Below are 27,883 nucleotides of genomic sequence, written 5' to 3'. Positions count from 1 at the left end.
GCCACCCCCCCCGACCCCGTGCGCTGCCTGGCCAATCAGTGACAGGCAGCGCTGAGGGGTGGATCGGGACTCCCAATGACGTCACGACGTTGCTGACGTCATCCCGCCCCGTCGCCATGGCGACGGGGGAAGCCCTCCAGGAAATCCTGTTCTTTGAACGGGATTTCCTGATCGGAGATCGCCGAAGGCGATCGAAGCGGGCGGGGGGATGCCGCTGAGCAGCGGCTTTCATGTAGCGAGCCCTGGGCTCGCTACATGATTTAAAAGAAAAAAAAAACAAAAAACTGCTGTGCTGCCTCCTGGCGGAATGTTTCATACCGCCAGGAGGGTTAAACTAAAAAATTACAGTTTAAAAACCAATTTTCTTTGCATATGTAAAATCTATTTTCTCAAAAACTACAATGTCTTTTTAAAAATTATTTTTTTGACTTGTACCCAATGTTCTCCTTAACATATGTAGCCATTTTGGTAGCAATAGCTTGTATGGGGGCTTTGCTAGTAACCACAAAATTTGGCACAAAATTTTCCCTGAAATTTCGCATTACGATTACAATGCATAAATGTGAATTTCGATGCAAAATTTCTCATTTGCGAAATTAAGGCCCACCGCTGTTACGCCTTCACCTTATAGGTCTTGTTATTTTTAGGACATGCCCACCAGAAGGATTTGATTCCATTCAGGTGAGTTCCTAACTGTGCTGTACAAAAAAAAGCTTCAATCTTTTGCTCTTCTTTTAAAGGGGAACTGAAGTAAGAGGTATACGGAGGCTGCCATATTTATTTCCTTTTACTCAATACCAGTTGCCTGGCAGCCCTGCTGGTCTATTTCTCTGCAGTAGTATCTGAATAACACCAGAAACAAGCATGCAGATAGTCTTGTCAGATCGGACTTTAAAGTCTGAAACACCTGATCTGCTGCATGCTTGTTCAGGGGCTATGGCTAATAGTATTAGAGGCAGAGGATCAGCAGGGCTGCCAGGCAACTGGTATTGCTTAAAAGGAAATAAACATGGCAGCCTCCATATATCTCTCTTCAGTTCCCCTTTAAATTGATTTTTATGAATGCATTTACAATAAATAAAGCAATATATAAATTATGGGTAGTGGAGAATATAGCATCAATTAATAGCAATTCCCTGTTGATTAGTCAAATCATTTATGGCAGTTAGCTTAGAAGACTGAATCATTTTAAAAACCACACCCAGGTAACTAACATGAATAAGACTCTTAAAGAAGCACTGCAATGACATATAGTAGAATGCAGTAAATTATTCAGGATACCCTTTTTTATGGTAATTTTCCTTGTCTCAGCATCAGAAACATTATCTATAGCAATATATTGCTATATGTTGGTGTGTAGCCCCACCCCCACAGTGATGTTTAGTTATGCAGAATTCTGGCAGATCAGGCATTATGTTCACTGGCTTCAGAATTCTCAGAAACAAACATCCCGCAGAGCTGCATTTGACAGCAGTTAAAGAGGCACTATGGCGTTTTTTCCAGAGTAAAATGAGCTATAAATTACTTTTCTCCTATGTTGCTGTCACTTACAGTAGGTAGTAGAAATCTGACAGAAGTGACAGGTTTTGGACTAGTCCATCTCTTCATGGGGGATTTGAGGTGAGGAAAGATTTTACAATGGGCAAACACTGACTAGTGTATAAATGAATATTGTCAAAAAATAAGCAATGTTATTTATTACGTTATTTTCACTACAGTTCCTCTTGAAGGTTCTCATGCACACAAACATACACAGTCCAAGAGAGGGTTCACACAATCCTTTAAAGTTTAATGACTTTTATTCATTTTTTTTTGTTATACTTGTTTTTATTTTGAAAAATAATGAGTTCTCACAAGTCATATAACAGTAGTGTCAAGTAGAACAATCAAACATGTGGTTATAGAAAGATTACAGATAGGTAAATACCCATAGCATACAGTATATGAAGAATAAAGTGTAGTCTAGAACAGAATAATAACCGGTAGCTTTCTTGGAGAATCTCCAATTTAGTTTAGAATTGAGGGCAAGTCCATTCTCAGTGAGATAGATTCAGACAAGTCCAAGATAGAGAGCTGGAGGTTTTGGAGGGAGAAATGTCCATGTGTTTCCAGTTATGTGTTCTTGGAGTACCTGCTGAAAAGGAGGGAAGGGGGGAGGGGAGCCCTCTGTAGAACGGTGGGGAGAAAGAAGAGAAGGGGGGGGGGGGGCATACGCAGAAAAAGAGAGAAGAACGTATGGAAGAGTAGGTTAGACAGGAGAGTAGAAGGGGATAAAGATATCTCCTAAGTAGAAGATTATAGGTGTAGGACCACATCGATACTTCTCTGGACCATATTGAATGTTAAAAGGGCAATCTGATATTATGACACCAAGGGCCTGGGATGGCATGAGGTTTGGGAAGGGGGGGGTGGTGATGTCAAATATAGGGGGAACAATTGTGTGGTGAGGGGTAAGAGGGCATAGAAGAGGTATTCTGTGGCCTTTCAGGGGGGGTGATAAGTAGGTGAAGCGTATGGCCAAGCGTCCCATATTTTATGAAAGTTTAACTCAGTATCTCTAAGGGAGGCTGTAAGTTGTTCCATATTTTTGGTCCAGTCTGTTTTGTGTATGACCTCTGAGATATCTGGGGGGGCTATTTTTTTCCAGTTAGAGGCTATGGCTAGTCTAGCAGCAGTTAGGATGTGGGTGATGAGGCGGTTAGTGTACTTATTAGTTTTTTTCAAAGGTCTACCCAGAATCATAAAAAGGGGGTCAAGAGGTACCCTAAGATCTGTTGTTGATTTGATAAGGTCCTGAACTTTGGACCAAAAAGGAACTATTAGTGGACAGGACCAGAAAATGTGGTCTATAGTTCCTTTATTATTACAGCCTCTCCAACAGAGGTCTGATGAGCCCGGATAGATCTTTGCTAGTTTATCAGGTGTAAGATACCAGTGAAAAATAATCTTATATATGTTTTCTCGGATTTGGATACATTGTGAAGAGTGCTTGGCATTGTTCCATATTTCCGACCAATCTTCTAACGTGATAGGGGATGGTATTATGTTTGCCCATTTGTGCATATAGGGGTGGTTTGGGGTCCGTGTTCCGGATCTTGTATGTAGAATGGCATAGATCTGGGATATCAGACCTTTTTGGTGTCCAGTTTGGCTACAGATCCTCTCAAATTGAGATTTTGTGTGGCTTGAGTTTTTTAGTAGAGATTGTAGAAAATGGGAAATTTGATTGTATTGCATAGTCGTTTGGGGCGTAAAGGGAATCTTTTCTTCCAGATGTGATTTATGATGAACCTTCCCTGTGAGGGGGTTGAGCCAGTCATTAAGGTTGAAGTATCCCAAACCGTACCATTTAGTCATAAAAGGTCTGGAGAGACCAGGGGGAAAATGAGGATTTCCCAAAATTGGGCAGAGAGGGGAGGGTGATGACCTCAACTTGGCAATATGGACAGAGGATTTCCAGATTTGTAGAGTAAATTTGATGGTGGGGAGTAAGTTTTGATCATTGATTTTTGGAGAGGGGTGTGTCCATAAGAGTGATGCAAGTGAGATAGGGAGGATGCTAGTCGCCTCTATAAGGCCCCATTTAGTAAATACTTTTAAATTGGACCATTCTGTTAGTTGCCTCAGGTGTGCTGCTTGGTAATAAAACCGTAGATGGGGGACTCCTAGACCTCCCTGGTCCCTAGGCGAAAGAAGGATGGATTGTAGGACCCTCGGGGATCTGTGATTCCAGATAAATTTAGAGAAAGCTGATTGTAGGGCGGACAGTTGTGAGGTGGGTACTAGAACAGGGAGAGTCTCGAATAAATATAGGAGACGGGGGAGAATATTCATCTTAAGGGCATATATGCGACCTAACCAAGAGATCTTATAAGCTGTCCATTTGTGCAGATCTTGTAGTATTTTTTGGATTAGGGAGGGAAAATTAGACGTGTAGAGTGACTTATATGAGGGGGTGAGGTAGACTCCTAGATACTTTAAAGAGCGGGTTTGCCATTTGTAGGGGAAAAAAGATTGTAGGGAAGCAAGGAGTTGAGGGGGAATTTTAATGGGGAGAGCCTCGGTTTTATCTTGGTTGAGTTTAAATCCTGAGAGGGATTCAAAAATTTTTAGTGTGTCATGTAAGGCCGGGAGAGTTGTAAGTGGGCTAGAAAGTGTTAGGAGTATGTCATCAGCGAACAGTGAGATCTTGTATTCACGTTTATCGAGGGAGATTCCTTTAATGTTAGTATTTTTTCTAATGGCTGTGGCTAATGGCTCTATGCTTAGGGCAAATAGGAGAGGGGATAATGGGCAACCCTGCCTAGTGCCATTATGGATTTGGAATGAGGAAAGAGGGGCGAAGGGAAGTTTTATTGAGGCTGAAGGGAATGAATAAATACATTTTATCATGGAGAGGAAAGGACCTGAGAAACCCTGGTGATTCAGGACATGAAATAGAAAAGGCCAATAGAGCCTGTCAAAAGCTTTCTCTGCATCTAAACTAAGGAGCACAGAGGGGAGGTTTGATTTGTTCATTATAGATATGAGGTTTATAGCTCGACGAGTGTTATCTCCTGCTTGTCTCCCCATGATAAAACCCACTTGGTCGTTATCAATTATTCTAGTGAGGATAGGATTGAGCCGATTGGCTAGAGTTTTCGTGATTATCTTAAGGTCGGAGTTAAGAAGGGAGATGGGGCGGTAGCTTTGTGGTAGGTGGGGATCCTTTCCTTCCTTTGCTATAACTGTAAGAAGTGAGGAAAGTATAGAATTAGGGGGTGAGTCCCCATTCATAATTTTATTAGCTAGAGATACAAGGTGTGGGACAAGGATGGAGCTGAAGTTTTTATAGTATGAGTAAGGGAGGCCATCAGGACCTGGGGACTTAGAGGAGGGAAGGGTTTTGAGTACTTCTGTAATCTCATCTATGGTTATAGGAGAGTTGAGAGCAGAGCGTTCCTGATCTGTGAGTTTCGGGAGGTCAAGTGGGGTCAGGAATGATAGGACTTTTAAGTCATATTCGGGTGAGGAAGAGGGGTCTGGGAGGTTATATAATTGTTCGTAAAAGGATGTAAAGATTTGAGCAATCTTTGAGGGGTCATGGTGCAGGGTGCCTTGGGGGTCTTTTAAAGAATGGACAGATTGGTAGGAGCTCCTAGGATTTAGTTTGCGGGCTAGGATAGTGTGAGGTTTGTTCCCTCTTTCAAAAAATAGTTGCCTCGTCCACTTTAAACTTTTTTCTAATTGAGAGGTCTGGAGGGATTTAATATCTAATTTAATTCGTTGGATGTTGGAAAAGTGGGTTTGGGTGGGAGAGCTTTTATAAGTGGAGAAGGCCTTAGTAAGGGAAGAGTTGAGCTGAGTCAGCTTCTGAGAAGAGAAACGTTTGCGTTTAGAACTCTCGGCAATGAAGAAACCTCTTATAAAGGCTTTATGGGATTCCCAAAGCAAGCCGAAAGAGGATACTGAGTCCAGGTTTGTGGAAAAGAAGTGTTGGAGTTCATCTGCACATTTGGATAGTAATGTTTTGTCTCTAAAAAGCGACTCATTTAGCCTCCAATGTAAGGGCTTGTGAGGTGTAGAAAGCCAGTCTAATTCAATAGTGACAGCATGGTGATCAGACCAGGCCATTGGTATAATATTAGAGGAAATGAGGATGGGAAGAACTGGGGTATTAGCAAAAAAGTAATCGATCCTAGAATGCGATGCGTGTGGAGGGGAGAAAAAGGTGTATTCTACAATAGTAGGATTAGCTATTCGCCATAGATCAAAGAGTTTGTATTTCCTGAGGAGAATTCTAAATTTGCGTGAGTTTCTATCATGAGAGGCTTGGGAGGAGGGGGTGTGAGAGACACTTCTGTCCTTTGAGGATGAGAAAGCCAAGTTGAAGTCACCACCCAAGAGAAGGGTGCCTTTTAGTACCTTAAAAAGTTTGACAAAAAATGTAGTGAGGAAAGTGATTTGCTGTGAGTTAGGTACATATACATTGGCCAATGTGACTGGCTTTCCCGCTAGGGATCTGACCAAAATCAGAAAGTGACCTCGTGGGTCGCTTATAGTCTTGTCAATCTGAAGCGGGAGGTCTTTCTGGCACAAAATAGCAAGGCCAGCACGTTTTTTAGGTCCTGATGCTAAGTGTGCAGTTGGATAATGTTTGTTTGTGAGCCGTATGGAGTCACTAGAAGTTAGGTGGGTCTCCTGCAGGAAAGCCAGGTCTACATTAAGTTTTCTAAGGTCTCGTAGTAAGGATGACCTTTTTTGCGGTATATTCAGGCCCTTGGTGTTTAGTGTACAGAAATTAATCATTGGTCATAGTATAGATGAATGTGTAGATTAGGTCCGAGAGTATTCGATGCGGTCTAGAGGGGGAAAGTAGGAGTACAGGTGGGGAGAGAGTGAGAATCCATAAGACATAAGTTATATGAGACAGCGGTTGATAAACATTTTTAAAGAAACAGCCACTGTAAAATATGTGGCACAGTGATGAGGCAACTGTAACAAGTTGCAGAGATAAGAACTGCCAAAAAAGACACCATCCCAGAAAAAATCTATGGGAGAGTGTGGCAGCTCTCCTGAGGTACATGCGGGTGAGCCAAGAGGGTCGCCCAGATCTCCTCTGCTATATAGCCAAAAACAGATAAAAGGGTCATATATTAAGCATTGCCAGTAACAATAACAATTACAATTAGGCACAGATGGTAAATATCATTGAAAATTAAGATAACAAACTAGAACAGGTTGGGAGGGAAGACAAGAAATACATAATGAAAGTGATATCTACGTCTGGACATGGTGTGTGTCCGGATCAGGAAAAAGCCATGACAGGATTCTGCTAATCAAGTGGGAAGAGCTTCCATGTCTTCAGAGGCCTCCGGGTAGGTGAGACTGCGGAGAGAGCCTCTGGATCTGTCATTCATGTGACGAATCTTTCTTGGTGGCGATGTCGGGGACAGGGTAAGATCTTGTTGTAGGTTGGGTGGATGAGGGAGGCGGAGGCCTAGTTGTTTAAGGAACATGGGTGCATCATCCAGGTCTGAGACTGAGAAGCGCGCACCATTTCTGCTGACCATTAAGCGAAAGGGGAATCCCCATTGGTATTGAATCTTAGCATCTCTCAGAAGTTGGGTGATCGGTCTGAAAGCTCTTCTCTTGGTCAGTGTGATAAGGGAGAGGTCGTTATATATGGAAAGTTCATCGCCTTTGAAGGAGATTGTGGATGTGTTACGGATGGCTCTTAGGAGTGCTTCCTTAGCTTCATAATAGTGCATCCTAATTATAACATCTTTAGGGCGCTGGGCTGTGGGTCTCCTCTCACCTAGTGAACGGTGTGCTCTGTCCATCCTCCACATTTCGTCGGGGAGGTCAGGGACGATTGATTTATATAATTCTAGGAGGTGCATGGGAAGTTTTTCAGGTGTCACAGACATGGACATACCTTTAATGCGGATATTTTGCCGCCTCTCTCTGTTCTCAAAGTCCTCCTGTGTAGATCTTATTGCTTTGAGGTCAGATTGGATTAAGCGTTGCACATCCTCCATGTCCTGCTGTTTAAGGGACATAGCATCCATTTTCACCTCCAGGGAGGTGGTGCGATCTGCTAGTGTAATTATGTCCCCCTTAAGGTCCTTCACCGCTGCAAGGATTACCTGCTGGAGCGATTCCTGTAGGGCTCTATAATGTCTCTCTAGAGCCATCTCCAGTGTTGCTGAGGTGAGTGGGGTAAGGTCTGGAGAGGCAGAGCTTTCCTCAGTGAGGTGCGCAGCTTGTTGCGGAGGAAAGGATGACTGTGCAGCGGCGGATTCCGGAGCGTGGCCAGCGCCATCTTGGGAAGGCGGAGGGCGGAGAAAACGGTCCATGGAGCCGGTTTGCGGGGGAGTTTTAGGGTTATTTTTTGCGGCCATCTGTGCCTGTGTGTGTCCTGGAGCTGGACCCGTGCTGGCCGCGTTACTGGAGCGGAGCGGCGGCTGCGTGCGGCCTGTAGTAGCAGAGGCGTGGGCTGGAGCTCGGAGCCTAAGCGGCCATCTTGAAATCGCCGCGCATGCGCCTCGACTTTTATTCATTTTGCATGAATAAAAGTCATTGAACTTTAAAGGATTGTGCGGACTTTGGATTGCTAGAACCAGTACCAACCTCCGTTGCCCCTGCTTTGTAATTCACCTGGCTGCCCTGCCTCCTGTGTTTACCTTTACCTGAGCTGGCCTATCACCTCCTGCCCCAGGCTTCTTTTGTTCCGTCCATGTCATGCTCATCCATCGCTTAGTAATGCTTGCTCTGGGGGCTTCCTCTATTGAAGAAGGCTGCTATTTGGGGGCAAGTGCTGTACAGTTGTGTTCCTAATTAGTTAGGAGCAGGGATAATGGCATGGCACACAATGGGGCAGCTTTCAGTGGGAGGGGTAAGGAGGGGAACAATGTGCTTGGCTGAGGCTGTACATACGGTAGATTCTCAGTGGAGACAGTGCAGACCGGCTGTCTCGGCCAAGGACCATCTAGCTTGTGTGCAAGGAATTATCCAAGCTGTCTTACAAATAACACAAATTTGGGGTGTAGGCAAACAAGCAAACAATGACTTTCAAATGCAATTCTGTTGAGTAAGGTATCCTGAGTAAAAATGTAGGATAAATGATTAGTATGGATAGATTATGCACTGTGCCTTTGACTACTTATCAAAAGTGAATTATTATAGGGTGCCCCCCTCCATCTAGCATGCTATGGCCTCAATTCACTAAGCAGTACTGCATTTGGTAATGCAGAAAACAGCTGATTTTACTGAACACCTTCCGAAATGCCAATTCACTAAACCTATTACCGCACAAAAAATAGAAATTACTGACTAATGAGGTAAATTACCGACTTGTGTGGTAAAAGCCTCAACAAATGTCAAGAAACTGCAATTCAAAAAGATTTCTGCATTCGGAAAATCAAACAAAAGTGTTCAGTATTTTTCTCCAGCTCTTAGCAGCCGGTAACTCACACTCTCCATGTGGTAACATTGACAGGCAGCCATTACGGAGAGCCAGGCAGTTACAAAAGTTAAAGGGATTTCGGGGTGGAATAATGTATATAACAGCAGGGTAAGGTATTATTGCAGGTACCAGCACTGGTATTAGACAATAGAAAAAAAACCAAAAGGAAATAACAAACCAGTATCTGCTGCTCAAACTGCAAAATTTATTTAAAAAATCCAATACAATGACCCTTAAATTATTTAAAAAATGCCAGTTTGTAACTGACACGCATATCACAATTGTATGTTTAATATCATAGAGGTGAGCACGGGATCTCACTGTGAACAGCTGTATTTACCAAAAAGCTAGGATACAGGATAACACAGGAATGTAGCCTATACCCAAGCCAAATGGAACACTGCATACAGTATATTATATACAGTATATTAAAACAATTATGTTCAATTAGTAGGGAGTTCATGCACACAGTGTCCTGCCTCATCACTGACCTGCTCCACAGCTGGTAAGTGAGACTTACTGAGCAGGGCTTAGTAAAATGAAATATGTATGTTCGGTGAGTTACCAAACTTCTACAGAATGTGAGGAAATCTTAGTGAATTTGAAAAAAATGTGTATACTGAAAGCTGTATTTTACCGACCAAAATCATTTTAACGAACCGCCCTTAGTTAACTGAGGCCAATGAGTTCTGAAAAGTTTTAAAACTACCTCTACTGCATTAAATGTGTTTGCTAGATCCAACCGGTGGATCAACCTGCCCAACTATTATGCAGGTTGGCCACGTGTGCACAAGTCTTTTGAACAACTTTGTTGTCTTTGAATGAGGACAGGTTGTGCAGTTTGTTGTTTAGCTTGCCTGCCTATTTATGTGAGTTGGTTGTTTAGTTGGTTGGCGCGTGTGTACATACATGCCCTGTAAACAACTTTTTGTGTGGTTGGTCATGTTGAGCGGTTGTTATTGCATTATGTTGGATGTGTGCATGAGCCTTTCTGGTACATGGTCAATGGCAAGCTTTTGAAATGTTTAGTTTCTTCTTCAGGCATTATACAGAACTGGATCATAACGGTCAGGCTCACTGTTCTGATCCAGTTCTGTATAATGCCTGAAAAAGAAACTTAAGGTTTTGAAAGCTTGCATTAACCATTTACCATTAGTCATTAAAGGTATTTCCCGAATCAACCTTTCTTGGTTAGTTGTCTACATTTCTTCTTCTCGACTAACACCAAACCATACTTCACTTCCCACACTCCAAAGTTTCAATCCAAAAGCCAGTTTATTGGTGCATCACACATACATCAGGGCAGTGTTTGCTTGTGGTCTGACACATCCGACTTCGTGCTAATTTGTGTGTTTTTTTTCTCCTTGTCAGCAGATTTTTCAGAGAGAGGTGTATAAATTGCTAAGTTGTTGTTTGTGACGTTTGTCTTAGATTCCAGGAAGACTATCCATCTCAGAACCAGAGTTTTTGGTCTTCAGTCACTTACAGGTACTTCTACTGCATTCTTCTCATAGCAGATATAAAAAAGAACCTGTCGGAATACTATTATAGGACCTCACATCTTCTACATCTCCTGTTGCAGCTTTGTTTTATCATAAATCTAGGATGTCATGATGAATTTATTACAAATTACATGTCTCTGCATGTGTGGACATGTGACTTTTATTGCCTGATCCCCATTTCACCTATGTTCCAGCAATACTTACTAGGATCTGATATGATACAGATGAGTATTACGCTCTTTCACCACCTAATAGCAGATAAAAAACAAGCAGATGAGGTTTTCTGCATTATTTCAGTTCTCTAATAGGCCCAATGAGTGCATGTTATTTACTGTATATCACTGCTATTGACTGACTTTTGACACCCAAATTTTGGGTGTAAAGCTCGGGGTTGGCCTGTCCGAGGTGATATACCGCAGGTGACATTTTCTAAGGGCCCACATATGCACAGTGTGCTAAGGAGCATGCTTCAGCATACTGTAGCTACCAGTTCTTGCTCTGGCTTGCATCCTCTAGTTTCCCCGGCAGATTTCCAAACTGGCCACTAGAGCTCCAGGCTTACTGTGGTTACATGGCAGTGAGCTTGGAGCTCTAATGGTCAGGGGGCAGTTAAGAAGCTGCACAGGACACTAGAGGATGCAAGCCGGGGCTAGGACAGGTAGATATACATACTGAAGCATGCTATGCAGTGCATACTGCTCTCGCTGGTGCGCACCAATGCTCTCTCTGCATGGGTGGCAAAGGCAGCCTATTGGGGTGCGAGCCAATCAGGGGGTCATAAAAAAGCATTTGGCATCTTTCGGCGACTTTTTGTTGGCGCACAGCGTTTTTCACTTGCTGCAGGGGGAAATGGAGGCATGTTGGTCGAGGGGGTTTGTGCAAATGACAGTACCAGTGCTGCACATTCATTTGAATGAACGTCGCTTAAACAAGGAGTGCTGCAGCCATCATTTACCGGCCAGCATGCATCCTTGTGAAACGGGCCTTAATCTTTTGGCATTTTTGAAACTTGAGGACTAGAGATGGCCCGAACGGTCCGACCGCAAATTTATTAGTGCGAACTTCGGTGGTTTGCGTTCGCGGTGAACCGCAAACTATATGCAAGTTCGACCCGCCCCCTATACTACATCATTAAGGTCAACTTTGACCCTATACATCACAGTCAGCAGACACAGGGTAGCCAATCAGGCTACACTCCCTCCTGGAGCCCCCCCCCCCTTATAAAACGCATGCAGCATCGGCCTTTTCACTCACTCGTGTAGCTGCAGAAATTAGAGAAGGGAGAGAACCTGCTCACATAGGAAAAGCTTAGTTAGGCTCTTGTGTTAGGCTAGTTAGGTTGCTCATTCTTGCTGATACTTATTGCTAAAAAACACTCCTCATCCTCAACAGCTCTTTTGAGAGCTAATGTTCTTCTTGTGATCTATTGTGTGTGTGTGTGTGTGTGTGTGTGTCCCACAGACATTTGTGTTGCATATACAGCCCTGTAAGTCAGTCGCAGCTGCTGGGACCTTGGCCCCTTGGTAATTCCTACTGTGCCACAGCCAGGCCCAGCACATTCAGTGACTACCTGCGTGTGTGACAGCTGCACATTTGTAATACCAATCACTGCATACCCACCTGTTCAGTGCACCTACCTACCTACAGGAGCGCACGCAGTGTCACTGCACCTGTTCATGGTACCTGTGTGTGTGACAGCTGCACATTTGTAATACCAATCACTGCATACCCACCTGTTCAGTGCACCTACCTACCTACCTACGTGAGCGCACGCAGTGTCACTGCACCTGTTCACGGTACCTGTGTGTGTGTGACAGCTGCACATTTGTAATACCAATCACTGCATACCCACCTGTTCAGTGCACCTACCTACCTACGTGAGCGCACGCAGTGTTATATACCACCAGTCGCTGCACCTGTTCATGGTACCTGTGTGTGTGACCGCTGCACATTTGTAATACCAATCACTGCATACCTGTTCAGTAGTGCAACTACCTACCTGACCGCAAGGCAGTGTTATATACCAGTCACTGCACCTGTTCACGGTACCTGTGTGTGTGTGACTACTGCACATTTTTAATACTAGTCATTGCATAATTGTTCACAGTACCTGTGTGACCGCACACTGTGTAATATACCAGTCCATGCATACCTGTTTACTTCACCTGTGTGACAGCTGCTCATTGTATTGTAATACCAGTCACTGCATACCTGTGTGACTGCACATTGTATTAGTCATGTCAGTGCATACCTTTCACGGATATGAACAAAACAACAGGCAGAGGCAGACCCAGAGGGAGGCCACCTGGCAGGTCTGTTTGAGGTCGTGCAGACGTGATTTTGTGCGGCCCTGGCCTGAAGTATAGTGCTCTGAAGAAGGCACATCCCATCAACTCCCAAGATTGTCAGGACGTGGTTGACTATTTAACACAGAACATCTTATCTTCCGCAGCCACCAGCGCTACTACAGGCACCACATCCGTTGCATTTGACACTTCGCAGGAGTTAATTGGTGGGGAATTAACTGATTTACAGCCATTATTGTTACAACAAGATGAAGGCGCTAAGCAAGTTACACCACCTCATATGTCTGAGTTAGGCGACACTATGGACGTAAGGTGTGAGGAGGAGGATGATGAAGTACCTGCTGTTGGTGCAGTTTATGAGGTGTCTAAGGCAAGCGAATCTGGGGAGGATGAGAGGAGTAGGAGGAGACAAGTTCCTGAAAGAAGCAGGGGAGCTCGTCATCAGCAACAGCTGGTGGCAGTGTCCGGAGCCATGTATCTCCACCGATGGACAGCCATCCAACATGCCCTTCAATGTCAACTGGTGATGCCACCATAGTGCCCACACCCCTGGGCTCAGCGGTGTGGAAATGTTTTCGTGTGTCTGCCTCAGATCAGAGCAATGCAATCTGTTCTCTCTGCCACCAAAAATTGAGCCGTGGAAAGGCCAACAGCCGCGTAGGGACAAGTGCCTTATGAAGGCACATGGAGAAAAGGCACAAACTGCAATGGGAAGACGCCAGGTACGACGGTGTCACGCCATCTTAGACATGTCTTGCCTCAAAGCGGAGAGTCATTTTGGAGCAGCTCTCCTGGCTGCTCTGAACAAACAGGTGGATCAGTGGCTGACCCCGCACCAACGCCAACGTGGTGTGTGACAATGGCAGCAATCTCGGCTTTGAATTGGGAAAGTTGACACATGTACCCTGCATGGCATATGTGCTGAATCAAGAGATTTGTGTCTAAGTAACCAGTCTTACAGGACGTCCTGAAGCAGTCCAGAAAGGTGTGGGGGCATTTCAGGCGGTCTTAAACGGCCATGCCACGCTTTGCCGACATTCAGCGGAGAAACAACTTTCCGGTGAGACGCTTGATTTGCAATAGCCCGACTTGCTGGAATTCAACGCTCCTGATGTTCAACCACCTGCTACAACAGGAGAAATCCGTCAAACAGTATCTCTACAACTACAGTCAAAGGACATGCTCTGGGGAGATGGGGATGTTCTGGCCGAAGTACTGGACACTCATGCGAAATGCCTGCAGGCTCATGCGGCCGTTTGAGGAGGTGAAAAACCTGGTGAGTCGCAGTGACGGTGCCATCAGCGACTTGATCCCATATGCTTTCTTCCTGGAGCGTGCCGTGTGTAGAGTGGTGGATCAAGCTGTGGAGGAGCGTGACCAGGAACAGGAGGAAGAGTTGGGGGATCAATTCTCAGCAGAAGAAGATGATTCCTCAACACCTGCGGCAGCACAGAGGGGGGAGGAGGAGGAAGAGGAAGAGTCATGTGGGGAAGAGAAATCAGATGATGAGAAAGGTGTTTTTTTGGAGGAGGAGGCGGAAGAACAACCACAGCAGGTGTCACAGGGGGCTTGTGCTGCTTAACTTTCCCATGGTATTGTTCGTGGCTGGGAGGCGGAGGAGAACTTAGCTGACATCACTGAGGAAGAGCAAGAGGAGATGGATAGTACGTCTGCATCCAAATTTGTGCAGATGGCGTCTTTCATGCTGTCCAGCCTGTTGAGGGACCCCCGTATAAAAAAACCTCAAGGGGAATGAGCTGTACTGGGTGGCCATGCTACTAGACCCTCGGTATAGGCACAAAGTGGCAGAGATGTTACCAAATCACCAGAAGGCAGAAAGGATGCAGCACTTGCAGAACAAGCTGGCAACTATGCTTTACGGTGCGTTTAAGGGTGATGTCACAGCACAACGGAATAAAGGTGCCACTGCCAGTGATCCTCCTCCTCCCATGTCCACGCAGGCAAGGACAGGACGCTCTAGCGATCTCATGGTGATGTAGGACATGCGGACATTCTTTAGTCCAACGTCTCACCTTAGACCTTCCGGATCCACCTTCCACCAACTCCTCGACCGGCAGATAGCCGACTACCTGGCCTTAAGTGTGGATGTAGACACTATGAGCAGCGATGAACCCCTGGACTACTGGGTGCGCAGGCTTGACCTGTGGCCAGAGCTGTCACAATTTGCCATCCAACTTTTGTCTTGTCCTGCCTCAAGCGTCCTGTCAGAAAGGACCTTCAGCGCAGCTGCAGGCATTGTCACTGAGAAGATAAGTCGCCTAGGTCACAAAAGTGTTCAGTACCTCACCTTTATCAAAATGAATGAGGCATGGATCCCGGAGGGCTACTGCCCACCCGAAGACTCTGCCTGCACGCCAAGTGACTGCCTGCCCCATGACTAAGTCGGCCCCCACACAGCATCTCTGCCTGCAGGCCGTTTGACTGCCTTCTCCGCCACCACCAACAGGGTCCAGGACTTAAGGCAGATTCCTGAATTTTTAAGGCCGCTGCTAGCAGTAGCCACTATAATAATTTTTCTGGTGCGTGTACATGCCTGCCTAATTTTTCTGGCTGCACTGCAGCTGCAACAACAAAACAAAAGGCATGTACATGTGTCAATTCCCCTTCGTGATCGTTACCTTGCTGCGGTGAAGGGGCTTGCGTATCACAATGAAGCAATGACCGCCGCTGGCTATATGAGTGTCTCGGGAGGGGGGGGGGGTCACACCCAAGATAATAAGGTAGTTGCTTCATTGTGGACAGACCAAATTCGATCAGCTGGACAGTCACTGTTCTGTCATTGAGCTACCTCAGCCCGCCGACCATATGGGCTGGAATGCCGCCATCTCCTGCACTCTCGTCATGGTGCGCACCAGTCCAGCACGGCCGTCACTACACAAACAGCTGTGTGCGTTGCATTACACAGTGAGTTTGGTCTGTCAGTGTGAAGCAGTACACTAATTACACTACCTGATTGATGTAAACACATGCAAGATGTTTTAACCTGCCTGGCGTTCTGATTCCTGCGGCTGCGGGAACGTTTTTTGCACATTTTTTTTTTATTTTTCATGTAGCTAGCCTAGCGCTAGCTACATGATTCCCCCCTCCCTCCCACCCCTCCGATCGCCGCCAGCACAATGGCCCGTCCGGAAATCCCGTTCTGAACGGGATTTCCTGTAGGGCTTCCCCCGTCGCCGTGGCGACGCACATCGTGACGTCATCGACGTTGTAACGTCACAGAAAGACCCGATCCACCCCTCAGCGCTGCCTGGCTCTGATTGGGCAGGCAGTGCACGGGGTCTCGGCCCTCGAGGGCCCTGTATCACAGTGGGTAGCAAAGTGCTTGCTGCGTGTTTTAAAAAAGAAATATTCAAATCGGCCCAGCGGGGCCTGAGCGGTCACCTCCGGCGTCTCTGGACGAGCCTGGCTCGTCCAAAACGCTAAGGAGAATAAATCACTTTAGGGCTCCAATTTAGCATGCAATGTAATTTCTGCCCTTAAAACGCTGCCTTTTGTCAAATCCAGATTTTTCCCGGGGACTTTTGGCGTGTATCCCATTCTTCCATGCAAAAACTCAGATGTTAGACCCCTTGAAACATCTTTTCCATTACTTTTGTGGCCAGCATAAATGTTTCTAGTTTTTGAAGTTCGCCTCCCCATTGAAGTCTATTGCGGTTCAAAAGGTTTGCGCGAACCAAACTTTTTGTGGAGATTCGCATTCGAGGTTCGCGAACCTAAAATTGGAGGTTCGAGCCATCTCTATTGAGGACCTCTGCTTTAAAAAAATTATCACAACAAGGGCCTCATACACTATAGTGTGGCTGTGCTCAACCCAAAGACCAACAGTAACTTAATACCTTTTTGAGTCAAAGACTGTGAAGCTCAGCGCAGCGGTAGTGTGTTTGCTTGAATTTGGCTTATCCAATTCAGAACACCTGAATATTTCTGAACACCACACTTCAGCACCATCAGTACTGAACAAGTGGACAGGGTCAGGGGGAGTCCACTACTTGCCCTTCACAGCACTTTTCATGTGACCCTGATGATTCCTTCTTTCGGCTTTAGAAGGAGGATACATCAGAGTCACATAAAACATGCCATGAAGCGCAAGTAGTGAAACAACCCCGACCCTGTCCATCTTGGAGGTCACAGGTATCCTATTATTTAACACCATCCAAAATATAAAAGGCAATGCAGAATCAGAACAACCATTGTAGTGTTTCCTGCTTAGCTAGTTAGAACTCTCTGTCTCTGCTTCCAAGTGACTGTATTTGTGATGTCAAATCAGGGGCGTCTGAGCCTGCAGGCAAAAGAAAGGCACAAGGAGACATAAGGAGGCAGAGGTGGCACAGGGGGACTGAAGGAGGCACATGAAGACAGAAGGAGGCACAAAGGGAAACAGGAGGCATAAAGGAAGACAGAAGGACAAACGGGGTCAGACATGGCACAAGGGAATGAAGGAGGCACAAGGAGACAGAAGGAGACACAAAGTGGGAAAAAAGGATGCATAAGGCACAGAGGGACACAGTGGCAGCTGCCTGCAAATTACGCTAAGCAGATGCATTAGAAGGAAGTAATAGAACACCCGTGGGGGCGGGGCTTAATCAGGGGCATGGCTTAATCCAGCAACATGGCGCCCCCCAGGACCAATGGTACTCCAGGCAAAAGCCTTTACTGCCTATGCCTAGAGGCTCCCCTGTATCAAATAATATAACAAAGTGCAGATCATCTCAAACCACCTCCTCTTCCTCCAAGAAAAAAAGGAACGTTAATTTTTATCTGAGTCAGAAACGTGTATCTTCAACTCCCTCTTATGCCATATCCAATTCTCTTTTTCTCCCGTGTTTTCTCCTAGGAGATAATTTTTCATCTTCTATTTAAAGTAACTTTTCAGCACTTTTCAATTGAAACCGTACTGAAAACGTAGGTGAAAAAGTCCAATCAAAATTATATTGTTTCTGGTGACTTAAAAGGCATTTTATTGTCAAGTTTAAAAATATCACCTAAGAGAAAAAGGTAATTGCATTTGGGCCTCTGAATCAGTTGACAAGGAGAGGTCTGAACCAGGGCTGTGGAGTCGGTCCAAAAATCCACCGACTCCGACTCAGTTTAGTATTCCACCGACTCCTCGACTCCGACTCCTCTAATTTGCATATTACAAGTTTGTTGATTAAAAGTATATAACATGAAATTCGTCTCTTAAGCGCCAACGCCTAGGAATTTTACAAGACAACTGAAGTGAGAAGGATATGTAGACTACTATATTTATTCCCTTTAGACTAAAACTAGTCCTTGGTAAGAGTACTTGTAAAAGGTACAAACCGGAACAAAGAACATCTATCAGGCCCTAGGCAATGTAAGTGTGGGTACATGTAAGAATGATGTGCAGGTACTCTGCAGGGGAATGAGGAGATTCTTCCTCTATTACACATTCTTCATGCACAATCTGAACAAGGTTTATGGGTGACAGACAACACCTCTGTGTTCAATGTGCACAGCATTCTCAGTGGATTCCCTGCAGCTCTGTGGGGAGTGCATATGTAGAGTATAGTACTACTGTGTAACAAAGTAAACCTGAGACAGATTAAATTAAAGTTTTATACATACCTGGGGCTTCCTCCAGCCGCCTTCAGGATAATCAGTCCCTCGTTGTCCTCCTCCACCACCTGGATCTTCTGCTATGAGTCCAGGTACTTGAGCCAGTCGGGCGTTGTGCGCATGCACACACTCCGCCGCCAGGAGCATACTACACCTGTGCAGCACTATTGCGCAGGTGCAGAATGTTCCTGGCTGTGGGAGCGGCATGCGGCCGGACAGCGCTGACTGGCTGAATTACCAGGACTCATAGCAGAAGTTTCGGGTGGTGGAGGACAGCGAGGGACTGATTAGCCTGAAGGGGGCTGGAGGAAGCCCCAGGTATGTATAAAACTTTACTTTTCATCTGTCTCAGGTACCCTTTAATTTGTAGTCACCAAACCAAATTTTAACAACATATCAAATTTTTGATTTCATCAGCAAAGGGAGTGCATACATTTGCATAAATCAGCATCAGTGCACAATTATTTCCATCTCATTGACCATCTCTATTAGTGACACAGCTACACATTAGGCTTTATACTTACAGCATAGATGTTATTTAGTATATATAAGAGATTCTTGTGTACACATCATATATACTGTACAGTCACAATCAGATATGTATATCTGACCTTAAAAATACGGGAACTGCTTTATTGAAGCAGCACAAGTAACTAATTTTGATTGGCTTATTTTAGGGATGGGACGAATCCACAATTTCTTCGAATCCGAATCCGGATCCGAATCTAAAAAGGTTCTCGAATATCTCGAACCTTTCGAATCCCGAATCTAACGAATCCTGCACATACGAATTGTGCGATCCGTGGTATAGTTGCCCGCAGTATAGGTAGCGAGGTAAAGGTGCCTTCAGTATAGCTAGCTAGGTATGGGTGCCTTCAATATTGGTAGCTTTCAGTATAGGTAGCAAGGTATATGGGCCTTCAGTATAGGTAGAAAGGTATATGGGCCTTCAGTATAGGTAGCAGGGTATATAGGCCTTCAGTATAGGTAGCAGGGTATATGTGCCTTCAGTATAGGTAGCAGGGTATATGTGCCTTCAGTATAGGTAGCAGGGTATATGGGCCTTCAGTATAGGTAGCAGGGTATAGGGGCCTTCAGTATAGGTAGCAGGGTATAGGGGCCTTCAGTATAGATAGCAGGGTATATGTGCCTTCAGTATAGGTAGCAGGGTATATAGGCCTTCAGTATAGGTAGCAAGGTATATGTGCCTTCAGTATAGGTAGCAGGGTATATGGGCCTTCAGTATAGGTAGCAGGGTATATGGGCCTTCAGTATAGGTAGCAGGGTATATGGGCCTTCAGTATAGGTAGCAGGGTATATAGGCCTTCAGTATAGGTAGCAGGGTATATGGGCCTTCAGTATAGATAGCAGGGTATATGTGCCTTCAGTATAGGTAGCAGGGTATATGTGCCTTCAGTATAGGTAGCAGGGTATATGGGCCTTCAGTATAGGTAGCAGGGTATAGGGGCCTTCAGTATAGGTAGCAGGGTATATGTGCCTTCAGTATAGGTAGCAGGGTATATGTGCCTTCAGTATAGGTAGCAGGGTATATAGGCCTTCAGTATAGGTAGCAAGGTATATGTGCCTTCAGTATAGGTAGCAGGGTATATGGGCCTTCAGTATAGGTAGCAGGGTATATGGGCCTTCGGTATAGGTAGCAGGGTATATGGGCCTTCAGTATAGGTAGCAGGGTATATGGGCCTTCAGTATAGGTAGCAGGGTATATGGGCCTTCAGTATAGATAGCAGGGTATATGTGCCTTCAGGATAGGTAGCAGGGTATATGTGCCTTCAGTATAGGTAGCAGAGTATATGTGCCTTCAGTATAGGTAGCAGGGTATATGGGCCTTCAGTATAGGTAGCAGGGTATATGTGCCTTCAGTATAGGTAGCAGGGTATATGTGCCTTCAGTATAGGTAGCAGGGTATATGGGCCTTCAGTATAGGTAGCAGGGTATATAGGCCTTCAGTATAGGTAGCAGGGTATAGGGGCCTTCAGTATAGGTAGCAGGGTATATGGGCCTTCAGTATAGGTAGCAGGGTATATAGAGGCCTTAAGTATAGGTAGGTATGTAGGTAGGTATAGGGGCCTTTAGGTAGGTAAAGGGACCTTCAGTATAGGTAGCAGGGTATAGGGCCTTCAGTATAGGTAACAGGGTATATAGAGGCCTTAAGTATAGGTAGGTATGTAGGTAGGTATAGGGGCCTTTAGGTAGGTAAAGGGACCTTCAGTATAGGTAGCAGGGTATAGGGCCTTAAGTATAGGTAGGTATGTAGGTAGGTAGGTATAGGGGCCTTTAGGTAGGTAGGTATAGGGGCCTTTAGGTAGGTAGGTAGGTACGTATAGGGGGCCTTTAGGTAGGTATAGTGGCCTGTAGGTAGGTAGGTAAGTATAGTGGCCGGTAGGTAGGTAGGTATAGTGTCCTGTAGGTAGGTAGGTAGTTAAAGGGACCTTCAGTATATGTAGCAGGGTATAGGGCCTTAAGTATAGGTAGGTATGTAGGTAGGTAGGTATAGGGGCCTTTAGGTAGGTAGGTATAGGGGCCTTTAGGTAGGTAGGCACGTATAGGGGGCCTTTAAGTAGGTAGGTAGGTATAGAGGCCTGTAGGTAGGTATAGGGGCCTTTAGGTAGGTAGGTAGGTAGGTAGGTAAGTATAGGGGCCTTTAGGTAGGTAGGTAGGTATAGGGGCCTTTAGGTAGGTAGGTAGGTAGGTACGTATAGGGGGCCTTTAGGTAGGTATAGTGGCCTGTAGGTAGGTAGGTAGGTATAGTGGCCGGTAGGTAGGTAGGTATAGTGTCCTGTAGGTAGGTAGGTAGTTAAAGGGACCTTCAGTATAGGTAGCAGGGTATAAGGCCTTAAGTATAGGTAGGTATGTAGGTAGGTAGGTATAGGGGCCTTTAGGTAGGTAGGTATAGGGGCCTTTAGGTAGGTAGGCACGTATAGGGGGCCTTTAGGTAGGTAGGTATAGAGGCCTTTAGGTAGGTATAGGGGCCTTTAGGTAGGTAGGTACATATAGGGGGCCTTTAGGTAGGTATAGGGGCCTGTAGGTAGGTAGGTATAGTGGTAGGTAGGTAGTATAGGGGGCCTTTAGATAGGTATAGGGGCCTGTAGGTAGGTAGGTATAGTGCCCGGTAGGTAGGTAGGTACGTATAGGGGGCCTTTAGGTAGGTATAGTGGCAGGTAGGTAGGTAAAGTGGTAGGTAGGTAGGTGTCGCTCCCCCCCCGTGCCTCCTCCGCTCACCCCCATGGCCTCCTCCGTCCCCCGTGCCTCCTCGCTCACCCCTGCATAAGTATCAACTCACATGTCCAGTGGAGCGCAGAGCGGCAGACCTCGTCCTTACTTCTCGGTTCCCTCTAGTGGCCGGACCGGCTTTTACTGATGACGTCATTGTAAAAGCCGTCACTAGAGGGAACCAGGAAGTCAGCGAGAGGTCTGCCGCTCTGTCTGCGCTCCACTGGACGGGTGAGTTGATACAAAGTATGCGGGCGGCCGGGCGGAGGAGGCGCGGGGCGGTCGGAGGAGGCGCGGGTTGGAGGAGGACGAGTGCGAGCGGCGGATGCGCGGCGATGCAGCGTCGGGATTCGGCGGATTCGTAAAGTGGAAAATGGCGTCGGGATTCGAATCCACGAATCTCGAATATTTCCCAATATTCGAGGGATTCGCCGGATTCGTCGTCCCATCTCTAGTTTATTTCATTTTTGTGGACAGCTATTACTGTATATATACTGTATTTATACATTATTTTTAATGACTATTATCTGAGAAATAGAACATTTTATCATATTTTCTATTTTAATTACAATTACAAATTCATTAGGAGTCGGAGTCGGTGCATTTTTTCCCGACTCCGACTCCAGGCACCCAAAATTGCCTGACTCCACGACTCCGACTCCACGACTCCGACTCCGACTCCACAGCCCTGGTCTGAACAAGGAGAAAGCTAGCTGTAACGATCGGTGAAGCACAGAGAGGATCTGATTACCGGTGATCTGCAGTATCACGGGGAATACAGATGTATACCAGATTATAAGTGATCTGCAGTATCACCGATAATCCAATATACTCGCTAACCTCTGTTCACCTGAGTAGAGTGTAACAGTAACACTTAGAGGACTAGGCCTCAGTACAGCAAGGCGTACTGTACAGATTCCTTCCGCAAACCTGAGCTCTCCAAGACGGGAGGAGTCAGGCTGCCAGCAGGAAGGATATACTGAAAGTAACCCTCTGGCGGAAGGGTCACTAACAGAACGAGGAACCGCCTCCAACAGTAAGGTCGGTTCTCGAGGTCGGACAAGCCAGGTAGTACACACACGGACAGATAAAGTACAAGATCAGGAGGCAAAGGCAGAGTCAAAGTACAGGCAGGGTTCGGCAACGGGATATCAGATATATCAGGGTACAAAATCAGGAGGCAGAAGCAGAGTCTAGGAACGAGCCGGGGTTCGGCAACAGAGTATCAGAAATATCGAGGTACAAGATCAGAGTTCAGGAAAAAGGTCGAGCAGGCAATAGGTCATAACAGATAATCACAATCAAACTAGTACTTTAGCTATCAACAGAATCTAGCTAAGTGTAGGATTACAGCTCCAGCTGGTCCCGGCACACTTGCGGATCTGACTACGGATCTGGGTGCTCCCACATATGTGATCGCAACGCCAGACACCAGAGGAATGACCAGGTAGCAGTTTATATGCACAGGTGTCCCCCCAGCACCTCCCTAAGTGCTGGACCAATGAGAAGTGGAGCTAGAGTCAGCTGACCAGCCTGGTCAGCTGACTCCTTACTAAGTGTCATAAATCCTGCCTGAGTGCGCGCGCGCGTCACTCTGAAACCTGAGGGACTACGAGTCCCAGCCACAGCAGCCCCGCTCTGCGGTGTCTCCGCAGCGGGGGTATGGGCACTAACGTTGGACGCAGCGGTTTCTCCGTGCTCCACAGACGCCTGCACGGAGACAGCCGCCTCATGCTGAGAGGAGGCGGCTGCCTCTCCGTGTGTGGCGCGTCCGTGCGCGGAAAGAGCCGCCTGCCGCTGGGTCATGGCGGCGGCTCTTCCGCGTTGTCACTAGCCTTTCAATTTCTCCCATTTTTGCTCAGGCAGGAAAACTGGGAAACAGTAAATTCGGGCGCGTGAGGCAAGAGGACAAAAAGGGCGCCGCCATAGACTGCCATATTAATTATCGTTTGACGGGCGCCCACCGTGAAAAAAGGGCGCCCGCCTAAAATAACTTTTTATCATTACATTTTTGCTAATTTATGTTTTCCACATTTCCCCACAATCAGTGTCATTAACATATTACAATTTTATCCCTTACTGTTTGTAAAACATTATTATTCACAAAATAAAGAGATCAGTATGAAATGTAAATTGTAATATATTTTATCCTTTACTGTTTTTAAAACATTATTCTCCACACAACAAAGCGATCACAAAGGGGGGTCTTAGGTTTAGGCACCACCAGGGGGTCTTAGGTTTAGGCACTACCAGGGGGGTCTTAGGTTTAGGCACCACCAGGGGGGTCTTAGGTTTAGGCACCACCACAGGGGTCTTAGGTTCAGGCACCACCACGAGGGTGTTAGGTTTAGGCACTACCAGGAGGGACTTAGGTTTAGGCACCACCAGGAGGGTCTAGGGGTTAGGGGTAGGTACAGGGAGGGTTCTGTGTGAGAGTGGGGTTAGGTATAGTTTTAGTAAAATTTTAGTAATACTTACTAATTTTTTACAAAACGTTATTATACGTTTAACTTTTGAAACAGGGTAGATTAACGTTTTCACAATTGCCAATTTCATACACATTATTTAATGATTTAAAACTTTATAAAACATTATTTTTTAATGAAATATAGCACAATTTGTTTTTAAACGTTATTCATGCTTATCGTTTAAACCCCGCGCCCTTTTTTCCCGACATCCTTTTTTGACGTACGCGGAAAACTGATGGATGGCAAAAAATCTTGACAATTTGTGATTTCACAACACTACATCTCTCATTCTGAGCATATTTTAAGCTTTCGATGGAGGCAGCCAATATACAGAATATGCTATGATTATGTATCTTTATAAAGGAAGGCTGTACCGTAACTGAACTTTAAGTGGAAAATAATTGCCACATGATCTGTGCTCCCTGTTCATTGTCTTCAGGTGTCTTCTTTTGTAGACAGGGCCTCAGTTCCCTGTGACATCACAGTGCCAGTTCAGAACTTTCTTTGTGCGGTGCTAAACACTAAATGGGATTAGGGTGTGGCTGGGTGTACCCCAAAACTCCACACTGCACTACTTATAAAACTTCCGAATTCTGCATAGCACTAGTTCTCTGTAGGCTGATCATTTGTGCTGCATTTTGCCAAAGCCGCAAAGTAGAAATTAAACATCTGTTACATCATCTATCCTCTTAAAGTGATAAACAGATGACAACACTTTATTTGTTTTTGTTTTTCAGGCCATTCCTGTCTCCTTATTGAAGTACAGAAGTGGTCCCTCTCAGGATGGCAAACACACCTGAATCTGATTTTAAAAGTGCTGTCAGTTTATTTCTCTCAGGAAGCCAAGCACACCTGACTGGAAGCAGGGAAGTGTTGTCAGTTTATTTCATCTCAGGGCCAAAATACACCCAAATCGAGGCAGGGAATTGTTTGTTTAATAGTAATCTTAAAGTGGTGGTGGATGTGTGACTAAGTGTACTTAAAATTACATAAAATGAGGCTCTGATCACTAATACAACACACTTCTATTACTGTTCATATTTGTACGCCAACATCCATTTTATTTTATCTTGTTGACACTGTAGGAATAACTAAACAGCTCCCCGTTTCCCATACTCGGTGCTTACGTGTTTATTAGAACCACAGCAGAAATAGTTAAGAATATATAGAGGGCTATTAAACCTTTTATTGCCATGAGGAAAGTTTTAGGGCTCAGACACATGAAGTGCTTTTCTGAGAGCTTTTTGGCCCTCAGAGCTTTCTGAGAGCTTTTTAAAAAAACACATTAAAATCGCAGTAAAAGATTTTACTGCGATTGTGATTTTACCGAGATTTGTAAGATAATGTAAGTCAATGGGAGTGTTTTTTACAAAGCTCCCAGAAAGCTCTGAGGGCCCAAAAGCGCTCAGAAAAAAAGTACTTATAGTGTGTCTGAGCCTTAAAATGCATTACTCAAGGAGCAACCAGCGCAGAATGTAGGTTGTTTACTATTAGTGTAAGTACAGTGTAACAGTTACTTTATACTATACATACTTCTGCTGACATACCTGCATTTTAAAGGATGTCAAGAAATAATGCAAGTATATTGCATTACTGATCAAGGTCTTACAGCAAAGCATGTAACTTAAAAAAGTTAGATACTTACCCAAGTAAAGGGAAACCTCTGGATTGTCCAGAAGCTTCCCACGTCCTTCTTGACCCCACAGATGCTGGCTGGGACCCTCTTCTTGTTTGTGGGCGACTGGCTTTGGCTTACTGCACAGGCGTGACCATACTCATGCTTGCCCAGTAGGGCTGTAAACAGAGGGGAGCATGGTCAGAAGAACATATCAAATGATCTCTGGTCAAATATGTTCAGAGGGATGCTGTGCAGCAATGGTGGGATGGATGGAGAAGCCTCTAGACCAGGCATGGGCAAACTTGGCCCTCCAGCTGTTGAGGAACTACAAGTCCCACAATGCATTGCTGGAGTCGGACAGCCACAGTCATGACTCATAAAGGTAAATGTATTGTGGGATTTATAGTTCCTTAACAGCTGGAGGGCCAAGTTTGCCCATGCCTGCTCTAGACTATGCAGAGGCTTACTTCTGCTTATGTAAATATCTAATTTTTTTTTCAAGTTACAGGTTCGCCTTAAGTTATGTTAAGCTTACTTAGATTTAAGTATCCAGCCACATAAATGTTATTTTATTTAACTTTTTGTAGAGTTTTTAAAGTTTTTATTGTTTTGAAGTTATCAAAATAAATGCTGTATTTTGTTTTAGCATTCTGTAGTTGGATGTGTTAATTTCAGAATCAGAATTGTTTATTTCGCCAAGCATAACGGGGTTATGCCCGGAATTGGATTTGGCACAATACATAGCTCAGGAAGAAGACATACATATGCATTATATTAATGTACATAGTGAGGGATTTGGGTATGTGTAGCAGATGACTGAAGTTACCATATGTCAAACATAACCACAGATTTTTTTCACCAACATTTTGGGTGTAAAGTGGGAGGTGTCGACGTATCTGCAGGTGATATATTATGTGCAGGGCACCTCTATGCAGAGCGCATGTTGCATAGCTACCTCTGCTCGCTCCAGCTTTCATCTTCGTCTTTCCCCAGCAACTTATAAACTGGCCACTAGAGCTCTAGGCTCACTGCGGTCACATGTCAATGGGCCTGGAGCTCTAGAGGCCAGTTCAGAAGCTGCCGGGGAGAAAGGAAGATGCAAGATGGAGCAAAGAGAGGTAGCTATGCAGCCATCGGCACACTCCCAACGCGTGCTCTGCATCCACCGGCACACTCCAATGTGCATACTGCATGCTTGGCTATGGCAGCTCATTTGGCCTATTTTTTGGGCCAAAAGTTGTGAGGTCGACTTATATCTATCAGCCTATCCGTGGTGATATACAATTACTTACTGATCAGCAAGTTGAGAAACATGAATTACACCTATATTTCATACCTGTTTTTTATAGTCCTTGTTAAAGCCCCTCTGTAAGAAACAGTAACATGGCAAACATCATGGAAGGGTGGGACTAATTGCAAACTCCACTGCAGCAATACATCCCGAATTCTTGATAGACTTTCCATTGACGGGGGCCAAGAATGCAGATGGCCTTGCCTTCCCCATGACTTTACCATGTCACAGGCAGCTGTTGGGTAGAGAATGGAAAGGCTGCAGAATATCAGGTGGTGAGGAAGTGACCATCATTGATCTGCTCTAGCCATAACATTTTTCCTATGTATTGGGGGTTCTTTAAAGAAGTGTGGTTGAAATGTGGAATTCCTGCCACAGGAAGTAGTTATGGTAAATTGTACCTGTATCTACATTTAAAGGGATGCCTTTCTTGCATTGAATGAAATCCATGGCTATAATTACTTGGTAATTCTCTGCGATGTTGATGCGGGGATTTTATTTGACACAAACTTCAGATTTCAAGCTCACAACTGCACTGTTCTTCAAGCAGCTGTACTGCACCTGCGCAAGCATGGCCATGCATGTAGCGTAAGCCATAGCCACTTGCATGAACAGCTCCGTGCTACTATGCAGACGCGGCTGTGCTTGTGCGGTTGAAGCACAGCTGTGCTCATGCATGAAGAAGAGTGCAGTTGTGATGTGCAAGTGCCGGAGGAGGGTGTGGGAAGCCTCCACTCTTGTCAGTTGAAGTATGGAACTTTGTGCCATAGAGGGAAATCCTTGTTTTTTTACTTCCCGTTTAACTTCATTTGAAATCTTGCAAGTGTGTAAGTCCTGGCAGATAACTCATCTTCCATCAGTCCTTATGCCCCAATCAGACACCATAATCTTCACCTAAAGCCTAGCCCCTGCTTGAATGGGA

General features: G+C 45.3%; 1 protein-coding gene across 10 annotated transcripts in view; it reads left to right on the top strand.

Annotated features, from left to right (window-relative positions):
- Positions 1-26,318, top strand: part of LOC137538200 (uncharacterized) — a 448,115-nt gene extending 421,797 nt beyond the window's left edge. For 8 of the 10 annotated variants that reach the window (XM_068260237.1, XM_068260236.1, XM_068260239.1 and 5 more), the window contains 3 exons: positions 648-681; positions 10,379-10,435; positions 24,790-26,318. In XM_068260237.1, the coding sequence (XP_068116338.1) occupies positions 648-681; positions 10,379-10,435; positions 24,790-24,852 (154 nt within the window). In that variant the 3' untranslated portion in view covers positions 24,853-26,318. Of the gene's footprint in view, positions 1-647; positions 682-10,378; positions 10,436-24,789 lie in introns of those variants that run through there. The other 2 variants (XR_011024708.1, XR_011024707.1) reach the window with 1 other exon arrangement.
- Positions 26,319-27,883: the final 1,565 nt, after the last annotated feature.

Source organism: Hyperolius riggenbachi, chromosome 11 (assembly GCF_040937935.1).
Source record: "Hyperolius riggenbachi isolate aHypRig1 chromosome 11, aHypRig1.pri, whole genome shotgun sequence".
NCBI lineage: Eukaryota > Metazoa > Chordata > Amphibia > Anura > Hyperoliidae > Hyperolius > Hyperolius riggenbachi.
The sequence above is the reverse complement of the archived record's forward strand: the minus strand, read 5'-3'. Positions and strand labels throughout refer to the sequence as shown.